The 14,747-nt window shown below is 37.2% G+C and overlaps 1 protein-coding gene across 1 annotated transcript in view; it reads left to right on the forward strand.

The window, feature by feature from the left end:
* The first annotated feature begins 1,778 nt into the window (after nucleotides 1–1,778).
* The window catches only part of hipk3a (homeodomain interacting protein kinase 3a), a 43,453-nt gene continuing 30,484 nt past the window's right edge, over nucleotides 1,779–14,747 (forward strand). The window contains exons 1-2 of the mRNA XM_067378777.1: nucleotides 1,779–2,197; nucleotides 5,814–7,026. Coding sequence (XP_067234878.1) covers nucleotides 5,816–7,026 — 1,211 coding nt within the window. The 5' untranslated portion in view covers nucleotides 1,779–2,197; nucleotides 5,814–5,815. The remainder of the gene's footprint in view (nucleotides 2,198–5,813; nucleotides 7,027–14,747) is intronic.

A 14,747-nucleotide genomic window follows, 5' to 3' on the forward strand; every position in this document is an offset into this window, starting at 1 on the left:
AACAAAAATGTATTGCTGATTTTTAATGCATTAACTAATTAACTTGTGTGACCATTAATTAAACCTGCAGTCCATAAGTTTTGCCTCTTTGTCACCATCTCTGTTTGAAACCTGCAATTGCGGTTATTTGCGGAATTATCGTCTTTACGTATGTTAACAGACGTGGCAGAAGCATGCTCGAATTTCCCGCAGAAACCTACCAGTACCACTCGAATTAGAAAACATTATTACAAGCTTCCCGTTGTGAATCAAGCTAAGGTAAGGAAATGTACCAAAAAAAAGCTATGGACTGCAGCTTTAAGATATCAATTATTATTAAAATATATTAGATTTTAAATGAAATACAATGTAAAAACACTTGAAAATATACTATATTAATATATTTAATTATTACATATAAAAAATAGTAAATATGTCCGTACATAATATATAAATATTACTTAGGCTATAATATTTATCTGTAGTTTTATATATATATATATATATATATATATATATAGATATATATATATATATATATATATATATATGTATATATATACACTACCGCCCAAAAGTTTGGGATCGGTAAGATAAGTTTCGTCTGCTCACCAAGAGTGCATTTAGCCTACTTAATTAAAAATACAGTAAAAAACAGTAATATTGTGAAATATTATTACAATTTAAAATAACTGTTTTCTATTTGAAAATATTTTAAAATTTAATTTATTCCTGTGATGCAAAGCTGAATTTTCAGCATCATTAATCCAGTCTTCAGTGTCACATGATCCTTCAGAAATCATTCTGATATGCTGATTTGATGCTCAAGAAACATTTATTGTTTATAATTGTACATTCTTTGATGAATAGAAAGTTCAAAAGAACAGTGTTCATTTGAAATCTAATCTTTTGTAACATTATAAATGTCTTTACTTTTGATTGATTTAATGCATCCTTGCTGAATAAAAGTATTAATTTCTTTAATTTCTTTAAAAAAAATTCTTATGACCCCAAACTTTTGAACGGTAGTGTATAATGCTACAGAAGCTTTGTATTTCAGATAAATGCTGTTCTTTTGAACTTTCTATTAATCAAGCAATCCTGAAAAAAAAAGTACACAACTGTTTTCAACATTGATAATAATAACAAATATTTCTTGAGGAACTAATCATCATATTAGAATGATTTCTGAAGGATCATGACACTGAAGACTGGAGTAATGATGCTGAAAATTCAGCTTTGCCAACACGAGAATAATTTACCTCCAGCATAAAAATAGGCCCAAAACATTAAAGATACAGCATATATTTCATTGTACACATGAGGTACTTTTTACCCCTGTGTGCACCAAATGCCATCTTGAGTGTTTGCTGCTAAATAAGCTAAGCTATATATATATATATATATATATATATATATATATATATATATATATATATATATATATATATATATATATATATATATATATATATATTAGTAGGCTTATTGTTACATTGTTTTATATTATTTTATAACATAATATTGTAATATTAGATTTATTTTTAGCACTTTTAAATTAAATTAAACATTTTCATTCTGGAAAATCGTTTTCGGATATATTGTATCATAAATTATTATTATAGTGTATTGTGTATATTATAGTTTATTTCATTTTATTACATTTTAGAATATTTGTGTATATGCATTGGCCAAAATACCTTCTTTCAGATCCCACCACGCGGGGCCACTATGCAGCAGAACCGTGTCCTACTTCCGTGGGCGTTTCAGGTTGTGTGTGTGTTGACTCTCCAGCCCTGTCCATGGCAGTAAAGCGTCTGAATCCCCGCACTGAAACGCGCAGGAAGAAGCAGCGCGAGAGTGTTCTCGAGCGCTCAGCTGAGAGAGCTCGAGCGAGTTGAGCTGACAGAGTTTGCCCGTCGCCGTCAGGAGGAACGAAACCAGGGGGACTTAAACGTCCTCGACATGACGACAAAAACCTCTCCTGACCGAAACGGATATCCTTAACTCTACGCTGGACCCTGTTCGGTTCCCGTGGATGGCTTAGTATGCGAGTTGTGCGCAGTTGAAATGAGGGAGCTTGTGTTTTTTTCTCCCTCGTCGTCCAGCGAGAGGACAAGATGGCAGCGCGAGCGCGTCGAGCATGCAGTGGGTGCGAATTAAACCCGAACATGTTCAATAAAGACCCGCGGTCCGACCACAGCTGCTGTCTGTGAAGGTATGGAAGATTTTAACGAGTTGTAAAGGCGTAAATACGTGTCTGATACTTTATAGTGAAGATATTAAATCAGGCTTGACTTAGGAGGAGTGATCGCGAGCTCGTAGTTGTTGCGAAAAAAGTTGCCACGCCACACCAAAAACTTCAAAGCAATGTTTCGCAGGGTTTAGTAATGTGTTTTGGTAGCTGTTGAGTTTCTGGGTTTTAATAAAATTAAACATTTTAATTGCCTGACAACTTTTAATCTTTAAATGTTCGCAAAGACTTGCTGGTCATCAGCCAAACCCATAATGTTTACCTAAATCCTGCTGCTTAAAACCATGATTTAAAGAAGTTCAGTTGCTGTATTTAAGCTTTACGCATTAAACATTTAAGCGTTAGTGCATATGAAATGTATGTTTTAAAGTGAGTTTTCCGTATAAACTTGCCTATAATCAAGTGACATGTTACTCAATCCCCTCAAAATGCACAGGCCTGGTAATCTTTTAGAAGCTGACTTCTCTTTTTTCTGTAACTTGACACTATGCTGATAAGCTTTATCAATAGTTATACCTAAAAATATATATATATTTTGTGTAAAATGTGTATTTCCTGTCTGCTCAATCAAAAAGAAAATCCCCATGCACTTCCTATATATACTCAGTAATACAGGCAAAACTTTTTTTTTTTTTTTTTTTTTTACAATTCTTTGATATTTACTCTTAACAATGCTTATTTAATGTATATTTTTGGTAGGGGAAGTTTTGTTCATTACAGTACTTCAGTGAGTTCCCACAGTTGTGGAAAACCTAGAAATATTGGGGAATTGTGGGAATTTCCAGAGCTGGAAGTGAATATAGATTCTAGTTATGCTCAGCTGTAACATATATTTTATTGGTTACAACATTTTCTTTTACTTGTGCACAAGTGTATATATAATTATTTTATAATTTATTTCTTATTCTAGTGCATAAGAATATATTATTTTTTTTTATTTTATATTTTATTATTACTTGTAAATGACTGGAAGAATGATGGAAATTAATTTCAACCCTATTCATTATACAAACACACACAACATTAATGGTTTTGCCATAAAAAACTTGTTGCATTTTTATAAAATGTGTGTTACAACACAATGAAGTAAGTCATTTTATGCCACTTTCCATCACCAGGAAAATTTACACATGTCAATTCAGTAAAGTTTACTTCCCAATCATTTCCTGCCATTAAACTTTTATAGCGCGAGCAGTTGTAGAATCAACAGGTGTTTTCCCTGTGCCATCCCTTACCCACCCCCATTAGGTCTTGACATGAGAAAAGGTCACTTTCCACCTGTTTATAACAGAAGGCAGCGCGTTTGAAAACAGTAGAGAGACCTGTAACCCAAAACCTTGGCCACTCCTAGCTACTCAAGGCTTACTTTACTATAGGACAGACCTCATAAAAAGTCCTCCAGATGGGACTGTCCTTTTTAAAGCTGTTAAGTAAATCTCTTACTTTGCAAACTTAATGTTGTTTGCACAACCAGGATCAAGTATAGACTTAAACACAACAGAAATGGATAATGTGAGATGTATTTTGGTATGGTAGTGTGAATGAATGAGGCCTTTTATAACGGTTCTGGAAGCGAAATTCATCAGATATGCATTCCTGAAGAAACATCGTGACATGTTTGCATCCCTTTTATGTTTTCTATCCTTAATATTTGCCATAATGAAATCCTACCTAGTCTGTCAGAGTGTCAGCTGGCTTATAAGTGTGTGAGAGAGTTAGTATGTGGGTGTGTTAGAGCCACACCTGTCCTCGTGTCTAAACTTGTGCCATATGTTGTGCCAGTATAAGTAGCCTGTCTCCCATGAAACAAAGACCGCTAATCCCCATTGGTCAATTGTCTGTCTGGATCTTCTGCTATCACGATATTACAATCACTAGGGCTGAACGATTAATCTGGGGGAAAAAAAATCAATATGGTGATTTGGGATATTTTGTTTACCAAATTGTAATAACTGCAATTTACTTGTTTCAAAGTGAAGCTCAGCATTGTTCATTTGCACGCAACGGCTGTAAATGAAACAGCATTCACAGTAAATGCTGCTTCACACAATCTCCATCTATGCCAGTGCTGAGTTTGCATCACTTATAACGTGCATTTGAAAAAGCAACACTCCCCAAACATTTCACCAGATTTAATGAGAAGTTTCTAAACCTGTTGCAGCAGATGAGAAACTGCAGTTTGCCTCCAGAAAAAAGCTCAGTTGTTTAATGTTTGAAAATGGAGAAATTATTGGAGTTATTGTAATTGTACAGTTGTGCTGTATAAAAATTATATTTTCTTTTTTATTTTACAGTGAGTATTACAGTAAGTGTTGTCAAAAATAAAAAGTCGATACTGAAATTTAAAAAAATCTGATGCTTTAAGCACTGTTGAGCGAATTCGTAATTGCCTCTGATTGGTCATTGTGTTCAAGTGCTCAACAGATATGTCTGTGATTGGCTACAATGATCCACACTTCAAAAACATGTTGCAAATAGACATCAATGACGCTCCGGTTCGCTGATAGACGCCTGCTTTCATACGCTCCACCTTTCCAATTCAAACACTTCTGTGTGCTTTCGAACGCTCTAATACGTTGATCATTGTAGCCAATCACAGACATGTGTTGAGCACTTGATTTTGATATTTTGATTTCGAAGTAGGTACTTTTGACAACACTATACAGTAGGGCTGCACGATATATCGCATGCGATTGTCACGCGCATTTCGTCAGTAAAGCCGGTTCGCTGATTACCGCTAAATCGCCATCACCTGCTTTCAAATGGAAAGCCGTAGTTCACTGACAAACCACGCAATATCGCGTTCATTATCGAAGGTGATTCATCTGCGATATGAACGTGATATTGCGTGGCTTATGCGCGTGACAATCTCGAAATGCGCGTGACAATGTCATGCGATATATATCGTGCAGCCCTACTATACAGTAATATTTAATTTTTTCATGGGGCTGAGACAATAAATTGTTGAATTGCGAATCGAGAAATGATTCTTGATGGATTCTGAGATTTTCCGAATCCATCGCAAATCTTTCTCAAATCGATTCTGAGCTTAGTTTTTAACAGCAGATGGCACTACACACCAATTGAACCTTCTATAAAATAATCATTCTTGAAGTTCGAAAAGGTTGAAGCGAATTGCAAAGGTGTTTGCAGTGGGCTGTTTACATTAATCTCGTGTCATAAAAGCATTCTGAGGTGCAAGTACATTATTCTCAGTTTTAGCCGAATGCACGAGCGATTTTCTTTGTCAGCATTTGAGCGTGTGGTTAAAAACTAGCCTAGAGCGCCATCTGCTGTTGAAAACTAAGCTCAGAATCGATTCAAGAGAGAATTGCGATGCATTCAGAAAATCTCAGAATCGATCCACAAGTCAATTTATTTTATATATATATATATATATATATATATATATATATATATATTATAAGCACTTTATATTATATTAGCACTTTATATTTCAATTAATTCATCTTTATAAACCTCTGTAATGTAGCAGGAGTTTGGTTTTGATTCATGTAAACAGCATCTGTGAAATGACTAACACAGACTAACAGTTTTCTTCCCTTCGGTCCTTTTATAGGTATGGCCTCACAGGTTACGGTCTGCCCACCACATGTTTATCAACCCCAGACAAGTGCCTTTTGCAGAGAGAAGAAAATCGATCCCATCAGCTGTGTTTACCATGAGAAGATCCCTCGCACTTACGTGGTCGGTGTGAATCTAGGCATTGCGCACCCTACGGATATTATACCTTTAACGAGAATCGAAGCTTTGACTAGCGAGAAACCCTGCGCCGCACAGGACTTCTCAAAACAGACTGAATCTTCTTCACAGGAACTCCTCAGAAGGGCTTCCTCGCCATACAAGCGTGTGGCATCGGAGGGCGACCTTCAGTATTTCTCCAAAGCGGCCGGGGCAGTTGAAGAAGAAAGTGGAGACGGTGTCCAAAACAGCCAAAGTAGTAGTAGTAGTGGTAGTAGTAGTAACAGTGGCGAGGCTCCAGAAGGGACGGAGAGAAACGGTGGTTTGAATTCAGTCGACGGAACCCAAAGATGTGGGTTTAAATGCAAAGGGGAAGAGCTTGAGAACGGCAAGAGCATCATGCAGATAGTAGAGGAGCATTCGACTCTACCTGCCATGTTGCAAACAAACGTCGGGAGCACGAACGCAGTAGGTGTTGCCCCGCCCGAGCAGAACAGAACCGGGACGGGAGCCGTGAGTGGGACGGGAGACGGCGACTATCAGTTGGTCCAACACGAAGTGCTGTGCTCCATGAAGCACACTTACGAAGTGTTGGAATTCTTGGGTCGTGGTACGTTCGGTCAGGTGGTCAAATGTTGGAAACGAGGCACCAATGAGATTGTGGCAGTGAAGATACTGAAGAACCACCCGTCGTATGCCCGTCAGGGCCAGATCGAGGTGAGCATCTTGGCCCGACTGAGTGGGGAGAACGCAGAGGAGCATAACCTGGTGCGGGCTTTCGAGTGTTTCCAGCACAGAAGCCACACCTGTCTGGTGTTTGAGATGCTGGAGCAGAACCTGTACGACTTCCTCAAGCAAAACAAGTTCAGTCCGTTGCCGCTGAAGGTGATTAGGCCCGTGCTGCAACAGGTGGCCACGGCGCTGAAGAAGCTCAGAAGCTTGGGCCTGATCCATGCTGATCTTAAACCGGAGAACATTATGCTGGTAGATCCTGTGAGACAACCCTTCCGTGTGAAAGTGATTGACTTTGGCTCTGCCAGCCATGTCTCCAAAGCTGTGTGTTCGACGTACCTGCAGTCTCGCTACTACAGGTAAGTGGTGTTTTTTTTTCCCATTTTTTTCCCTCACTTTAGTAGGCTTGCTACTGGTGTCATGTCTCCGTTTAATCATAAATGGACTTTTGGTGAATGTTTCAGCTTGTGTTTGCATTTGTGGCAAGTATAAAGATATAATGTGTGTGGTTCTTTTTGAGGAAGTTGGACTGAGGAACGTTTACTTAAGCCGCACTTCCTGCCAGAACAATTATGTAATGCTGTCTATAACTTTAGTGGAAGTTTGATGGCAAGCATTCTTTGTTCGATTGCACCTACTGTGTGCTAACTGCCAATGAGTTACACCCATACTAACTTTATGTAACTAACTAAAAAAAAAAAAAAAAAAAATACATGTTTGCCTCTTGTGTGTTTTCTCTAATGAGGTCAGTTCTGACCGTGATGGCTGTGCTTTGTGTCTCTATGTGGTTGGCAGTTCTTTAGGAAGAATGTGGTTTGCTAAAGTGATTCATGGGATGTGGAAGAACATGGAAAGACTCTTAAATTAGAACATTCCAGATGTTTTTGTTTTAAGCTCTCTGTCAAGCTACTCTACGCTACTCTAGCTTTCTTGAGCAGCAAATCAGCATATTAGAATGATTTCTGAAGGGTCATGTGACACTTAAGACTGGAGTATTGATGCTGAAAATTCAGCTTTGCATCACAGAAATGATTACATTTTAAAATATATTCAAATTGAAAAGTTTTTTAAACTATTGTTTGCGTGGGCGGAGGGGTTATTGGTCTTTTTATTTAAAGGAATTAAATTATTAAATTATTAAAAGGGATTTAAGGAAATGAAGAAATAAGAGCGGTTTTAGGTCTATTGTAGTTATGAAGTAAACTATTTGCAAATATTATGTTTTTTAAAGGTGCCCTAGAACCAGTTTTTACAAGATGTAATATAAGTCTAAGGTGTCCCCTGAATGTGTCTGTGAAGTTTCAGCTCAAAATACCCCATAGATATTTAAAAAAAAAACATTTTAACTGCCTATTTTGAGGCATCATTAACTATGCACCAATTCAGGCTGCGGCCCCTATAAATCGTGTGCCCCCTGCCCCCCTGAGCTCTTGAAGATAATACAGTGCATTTACAAAGTTCACTCAGCTAATATTACGCTCAAATGGATCTTTACAAGATGTTCGTCATGCATACTGCATGCATGCGTCGGATCATATGAGTATGGTATTTATTTGGATGTTTATATTTGATTCTGAATGAGTTTGAGGCTGTGATCCGTGGCTAAAGCTAACATTACACACTGTTGGAGAGATTTATAAAGAATGAAGTTGTGTTTATGAATTATACAGACTGCAAGTGTTTAATAATGAAAATAGCGACGGCTCTCTTGTCTCCGTGAATACAGTAAGAAACGATGGTAACTTTAACCACATTTAACAGTACATTAACAACATGCTAACGGAACATTTAGAAAGACAATTCACAAATATCACTAAAAATATCATGATATCATGGATCATGTCAGTTATTATTGCTCCATCTGCCATTTTTCGCTGTTGTTCTTGCTTGCTCACCTAATCTGATGATTCAGCTGTGCACAGATCCAGACGTAATACTGGCTGGCTGCTCTTGTCTAATGCCATGAACATGGGCTGGCATATGCAAATATTGGGGGCGTACATATTAATGATCCCGACTGTTACGTAACAGACAAACAAATGAGATTTACATAAGGAGGAGGAAGCAATGGTGTTTGAAACTCAATGTATGTCTTTTCCATGTACTGAACTCTTGTTATTCAACTATGCCGAGGTAAATTCAATTTTTGATTCTAGGGCACCTTTAAATATGCGTACATTCACTCTTATTCGTGACTCTAATATATAAAAAACGCAAAGCATTTCTTTTTTCGTCACATTTAGTTATGATTTACTTGAATCATGTAATGAATAGCATATTTTCAATTCACAACGGTGAAATTTCATATTACTGTGGATATTACTGTTGGTCTCTGAACATTTAATTCATAAAACAGTTGTCAAATATTAAATATTTAGCTATTTACGACACACTCTTTCACTGCGAAAACTAAAGTGTTGATGGAATTCGCGCTCGTCTTCTTAACCTTAAGCCCTTGTGCAACTGAAAGGTATACAAATGAGTTTCGAACATACTGTGACACTGTGGTGCGGAGTACAGTCTGTCTTTGTAAATGTGCTAGGTTTGTGGGGAAGCTATCAGTGAAACAAGATAAAGAGGAACTAGGCACTAGTTTAAATAGGCCATTTGAACTGTTTGTACTTTGGCACTGCCACAGTTTGATGCCTGCAACTGCACAAACTCCCGCCCCATGCAGGTGGCACGTGTGAATGTGTCGCTTTTGCATGGGAATGAGATGCATTGAGGACGTTTGTTGGTAGCGCTGTCTTTGCACTCAAAAGAAGTGTGATAACAGATGTTTTTATAGAACTGTATGAATAATCATTCACTCTAGCTTGTTTTTCTTTTTTCCGGGAATTTGAACGTCACTCTTTACAGAGTGTTGTGTTAAATCATTACATAAGTACTGAGTAATTCTAATGAACAACATGTACTTAATGTGCAATTATTTGAGTTGTGTATAATTGCACACTTTTGCTGTTGCAATGAATCAGTCATAAGTCATATTTTTAACATTAACATTGTAATATGAAGTGTTATCTTTGTTAACATGTTCCCCTTCTATTTGTTTTGGTTTTGTTTTATAAAGTGCACATTTTGTTCTATAAACAAGCACTTGAAGTACTTATGATTACTTTAACTGAATAAGTGTTTAAGTATTTCTTTTCAGTTATTTCATGAAATTTTAAAGATTATTATATCTTTGCATGCCATATAAAAGCCCCATGTTGTGGACAGGCCTACATCTGTGTTTCCCAAAGTGGGGGAAAACATGTGCTTCTGTTTTCCATTTGTCCTCTCTTTCTGTCGGCATGATCGATGTCGTAAGAATCCATAGCCTGTTCCCAGCACAAAACTGGCTCACCTAAATTTAGGGCGGATCTTGTTGTGTTCATGTGGTATGTGAGGTTGTCATGACAAGTATTTATTTTTCTTACTTAGAGCAGGCTGCGTTGAGCACGTACCCATTTGCCAGGAAGTGAAATTTTGCAGGTGTTGTCAAATAGCAGAGTTGTTTTTTTATATTTCACACAGTTTTAGAACTTGTGTTTGTTTCGGTCACATTTAAGGGATAGTTTACCTAATAGAAGAGTGATGTTTTCAGAAGAACCTTTTAATAGTTTAGTTCAGACTGTACCATGATGCAATGCTTATGTTTTCAGTTCAGTAGCACAGAAGCATTCTCATTAAACAGTTTAAGTTGTTTTGGTTGGTAATAAAGCTTTAATAAATAAATAAAATTTTCTTCCTGCTTATTGTTTTGAAGTTAATGAATGAATGTCAATGTATCAATCCTAGACATTAGTAGATAAGTTTGCCACTGGATTAGGTAATTAAACTCATTATGCTATTGGTGATTTAAATTAAACAAGGTGATTAAGTTAAACCAGTCGAAATCGAAGTTTACGTTTAGCTGAAAACTTTTGGGTAAAATTTGGGTAATTTGAACTTGGTATGCTGTTGGTGATAAATTAAGGCAGGTGATAAATTAAACCAGTCACAGTTAGGGCTGGGACAATACATCAAATCTCAATTCACGATACAAAGAATCTGGAGTGATTCTGATATTTTCTGATGTATCGTTATTCTCTCTCGAAACGATTCTGAGCTTAGTTTTTAACAGCAGATGGCACTACGTGCTTTAGAAACACTCGTACTCTGCTTGCTTCCAGTTCCTTTACACACCACTTAAACCTAAAATAATCAATCATAAAGTTCGAAAAGGATGAAGCGAATTACAAATCTAGCGTCATAAAAGCATTCTGAGCCGAGGTGCAAGCATATTTAACCACTTGGATGACTCAGCCGAATGCACAAGCGCTGTCCAGCAGTCTTCATCACAAGCGTTTGGGATTGTGCGGTTAAAAACTAGTCTAGAGCACCATCTGCTGTTAAAACTAAGCTCAGAATTGATTCAAGAGAGAAAGTATCAGGATCAATCCAGATTCATTGTATCGATCGAGAATTTATGTGTTGACCTCTTGATATTACAGCCAAATTTGAAATATTGATACACTAGCATCATTTTTGCATGCAGTGAAGTGCATAAACACGCTTGAAATTACTGAGAAACAACTAATCGATAAAATCAATAATAATCGATAATGAAAATCATTGACAGCGAATGCCATTATCTATTAGTCCCATCTGTCCACCGTGCATGTAAAACGTCCGCCAGTCACATCAAATAACAGCACTGAATAATGCATTTCTATGGACAAAATGCATCTAAACATGGAAGAAACAGCATGAGCTGCTGCAGGAAAGGTACATGATCCAAACTGCCAAAACATGAGAATTCTTTATTTTAGGCTTCAGGCTAATGCATTAGCGTAATGTTTAACATGGCTTGCCCTATCAGGCGCTTTGAATTAATATTCAGTGCAAAAATATTAATTTCGCTGAAATATCTGTTGTTGGATGTTAAATTTAAGTCAACATGTAATTCAAGTATTTAAAAGGTATAAAAGCATGTAATTGATTGGTTGCAAGCATTTTGGTGCAAAAAATGTCATGAATTAAGAGTTGTAATAGTGGTATCCCTGGTCGTAAGTCTGGTAACGTACTAGTGGCCTATTGTTAAAATAACCACTGTGGCCCATTAATAATTCACTGTGTTGCTTAGATGAGTGCGTGTTGGGTTCCACATAAAGTGAGGTAGTGAGTTTCAAGTTGCTACAGGAATGGGTCATTAGGTGCCATGGGTTTTTGTTTCTTATGGCCTCCTGAAGTGACTCATCCTTGACACTCATATTGACTTTGTTCAACTGAATCATGGAATTCTTTCTCCTCAACTCAAAAGTGATTTGAAGTATCCAGTAGTTGCCACTTAAACGTCCATCCTTGCCATGTCTAATTGAAATTTTCCATATTCTGTTTAACCAGTCTTTTACAGATTGTGGGAGATTGTCACAAATCATGACCTGGAAGAGGCAATGCTTGATGCTCAGAGAAAGCCCTTTAAGTGAACTAACACAGTTAATGAAGCCACTTTGAGTGCCAAAAATAAATTTGTAGTGTTCAAAATTGATTGCGCTCAAATCAGCTCCAGGTTTCCTCATTTAGCATTGGGTTTTGAAACGGGCTACTTAACCACCAGAAGGATAATGGTATCAGAACATTGGTAACACAAACTGATATACACAGGGCAGTTGCATAACAAGCTGCTTGCATTAAACAGAAGGCCGAGTGATGGACCTGAGTTTGGCTGGCCTCAATGGATTGTGTGTGTGCCGGTCAAATAACCAGCAGTCTGTACCCTAAAGTTAGGCAGGCGAAAGAGTCCCTCCATGCGGTTTCAGGGTCCTTGGCTTTGCTGAATTTGCATAATTTCGAATGCTAATTTTCCACTTGGTACCTTTTTTTTTTTTTTTTTATGTGCAAAGGGAATATTTCTGGTACAGCCTGTAAATGTCAAATTGTTTTTCCTGGATCTGCTGCATTTTAGTTTAAATAAAACTGCAACATAAATAAAACAGTAGCTGAGCCTAATTTTAGTCATTTTGGAGGTTTTTCATATCCTGTAATGTGCATCTTAGCAGTTTATTTCATACCTAGACAAGTCTGAAAGAGATCAGCCTTATTTTAAAATGCAGACGCTATCATATCTGTGCAGGCACACCCATAGAAACCAAATGACAGGTTTTGCCAACAGCCCATAATAAGCATTATGCAACTTTTTTTTTCCCCCTCTAATGGGTCATAAAGTTTAAAGTCCTAACACGCTGCCCTCTCCTCTGCTTTAATAAATCTGTTTTGGCTTTAGGAAGATGTGGAGTGAAGCATTCAGCTAAAGTGCGTGTTGCAAACCCGTGAGGAACCATCAAAATTGAGACCTTGACTTTGCCCAATGTCAACCATTTATTCAGTGCCATCACTTTCCACTTAGCTCATTTGAACCCTCTAGAATGCATTCCCAGTAAACAAGACTAATGGTTTGCAAATAACACACAACTAAGTGCAACCTCCTGCATAGCATCTAAAAGCATAAGTGGGCCAATGTAGCATTACTAGCAGCTGCAGTTGTAGTAATTTTTTCCGTAAGTCTACAGTCTTCATGCGTTGGTATTTATAATAAACCTTGACCAAGCCCTGCGTTCATCTGCGGCCTAAGGAATGACCGTAAGTGTGAACGTCTGCTTTCTGTCAGTGTTTTAGATGTGAATGCCTGAACCCCATTTGGAGTGGACTTGCTCTCTCTGCAGATGAAGAAGACCTAATTGGCCAGATTCCTGGACTAATGAGCAGCCTGAAGGGTTTGGTGGTATGATTCACTTGGAAAGAGAGCACACATCTAGTTGTTTGTGCATCCCATGGCCTTTGATGCAGCATTCGTGCATCGCCAAATCCTTGCAGCATTAGTGGGTCGGTCAGGCTTCATTGACTAGGTTTAGAATGCTTTTTGTCCTTTGTCCAGATGGTAGTTACTGAACCCTAACGTGTCCGTCTTGAATAGATGCACCAGACTGAGCATTTAGTCGCTTGTAGAGAGCTTGTTAGTCCGATCTTGACCCTTTCACGTGACTTGCAACAGGACGTCTGCACAGCCTTCAAAACAAGCATCATGTGCCACTTTGACCTCCACATGACAAGCGTTTATCAGTTTGGAGCATTTTTTCTTTTTAAAATGTTTCTATTATCATCAATTTTTCTTTTTTGAAAATGTACAATTCTTTTCATGTAATGGCCAATATTAAATTCATTTTATCTAAATTAAAAATATATCAAAATAAAAAGGTTTTATCTAAGGACATTATAATTTACAATATGAATAATGGATATTATTTTGAGATTTGCTAAAGATTATATTTAAGTGTTATTAAATTTTAGTTGTTTTTCCTTTTTAAAGATTAACTTTAATGTTGAAAGACTGCGAATGTAATCTAAATGTAAAAATGTGGAAAAGATAATAGTATCGCCCATTATAAATTAAAACATCTATAATATTAACCAGTAACCAATATGGTACTGATATATTGTGCACCCCTAGAGATTTTAAAAGGTAGTCCCATCAAAACTGTATTTCTGCTAGTGCTGCAAAATTCCGGAATTTTCAAAGTTTGAAACTTTCAATTGGAATTAATGGAAATGTACAGGAATTAACGGTAATTAATGGGAATAAACTGGAAATTTGCAAAATTGCTGGTTAGCCTATAACAGGGAATTTAAATGTAGTTTAAAAAAAGCAGTCCGCTGTAAACAGGGTTGAAATTGAAATCAGGTCAAGAAGGTTTATGTTTGGTGGTTGCCAGCTGTGTTTTAAGAATCTGGAATCGGTTTCCGCACTTTGATCCATTTGTCAGTCCATCTTGATATGTCATGGTCTGTATATCATCCACTTAAGGATGAAACCTGATCACACGCAGCTTCCTGTAACAGCTCGCTGTTGCTGTTCGACATTTTGAATTGGGACAGGGTAGGTTACAGGTGTGAAGCCTTATACCTTCCTTAGAACCTGGAGTTTGTTTTACATGCCATCTGGTATAAGGTTCTCATTTCATCTGTAGAAGCTCCTGGCTCGCTTCCCAAACTTCAGGGGTTACAGCACCTAACATCAAAAGTTTATTTGAGTGAGTGCACAGTCTCATATCACCTTAGT

Source organism: Chanodichthys erythropterus, chromosome 24 (genome assembly GCF_024489055.1).
Source record: "Chanodichthys erythropterus isolate Z2021 chromosome 24, ASM2448905v1, whole genome shotgun sequence".
NCBI classification, from domain to species: domain Eukaryota; kingdom Metazoa; phylum Chordata; class Actinopteri; order Cypriniformes; family Xenocyprididae; genus Chanodichthys; species Chanodichthys erythropterus.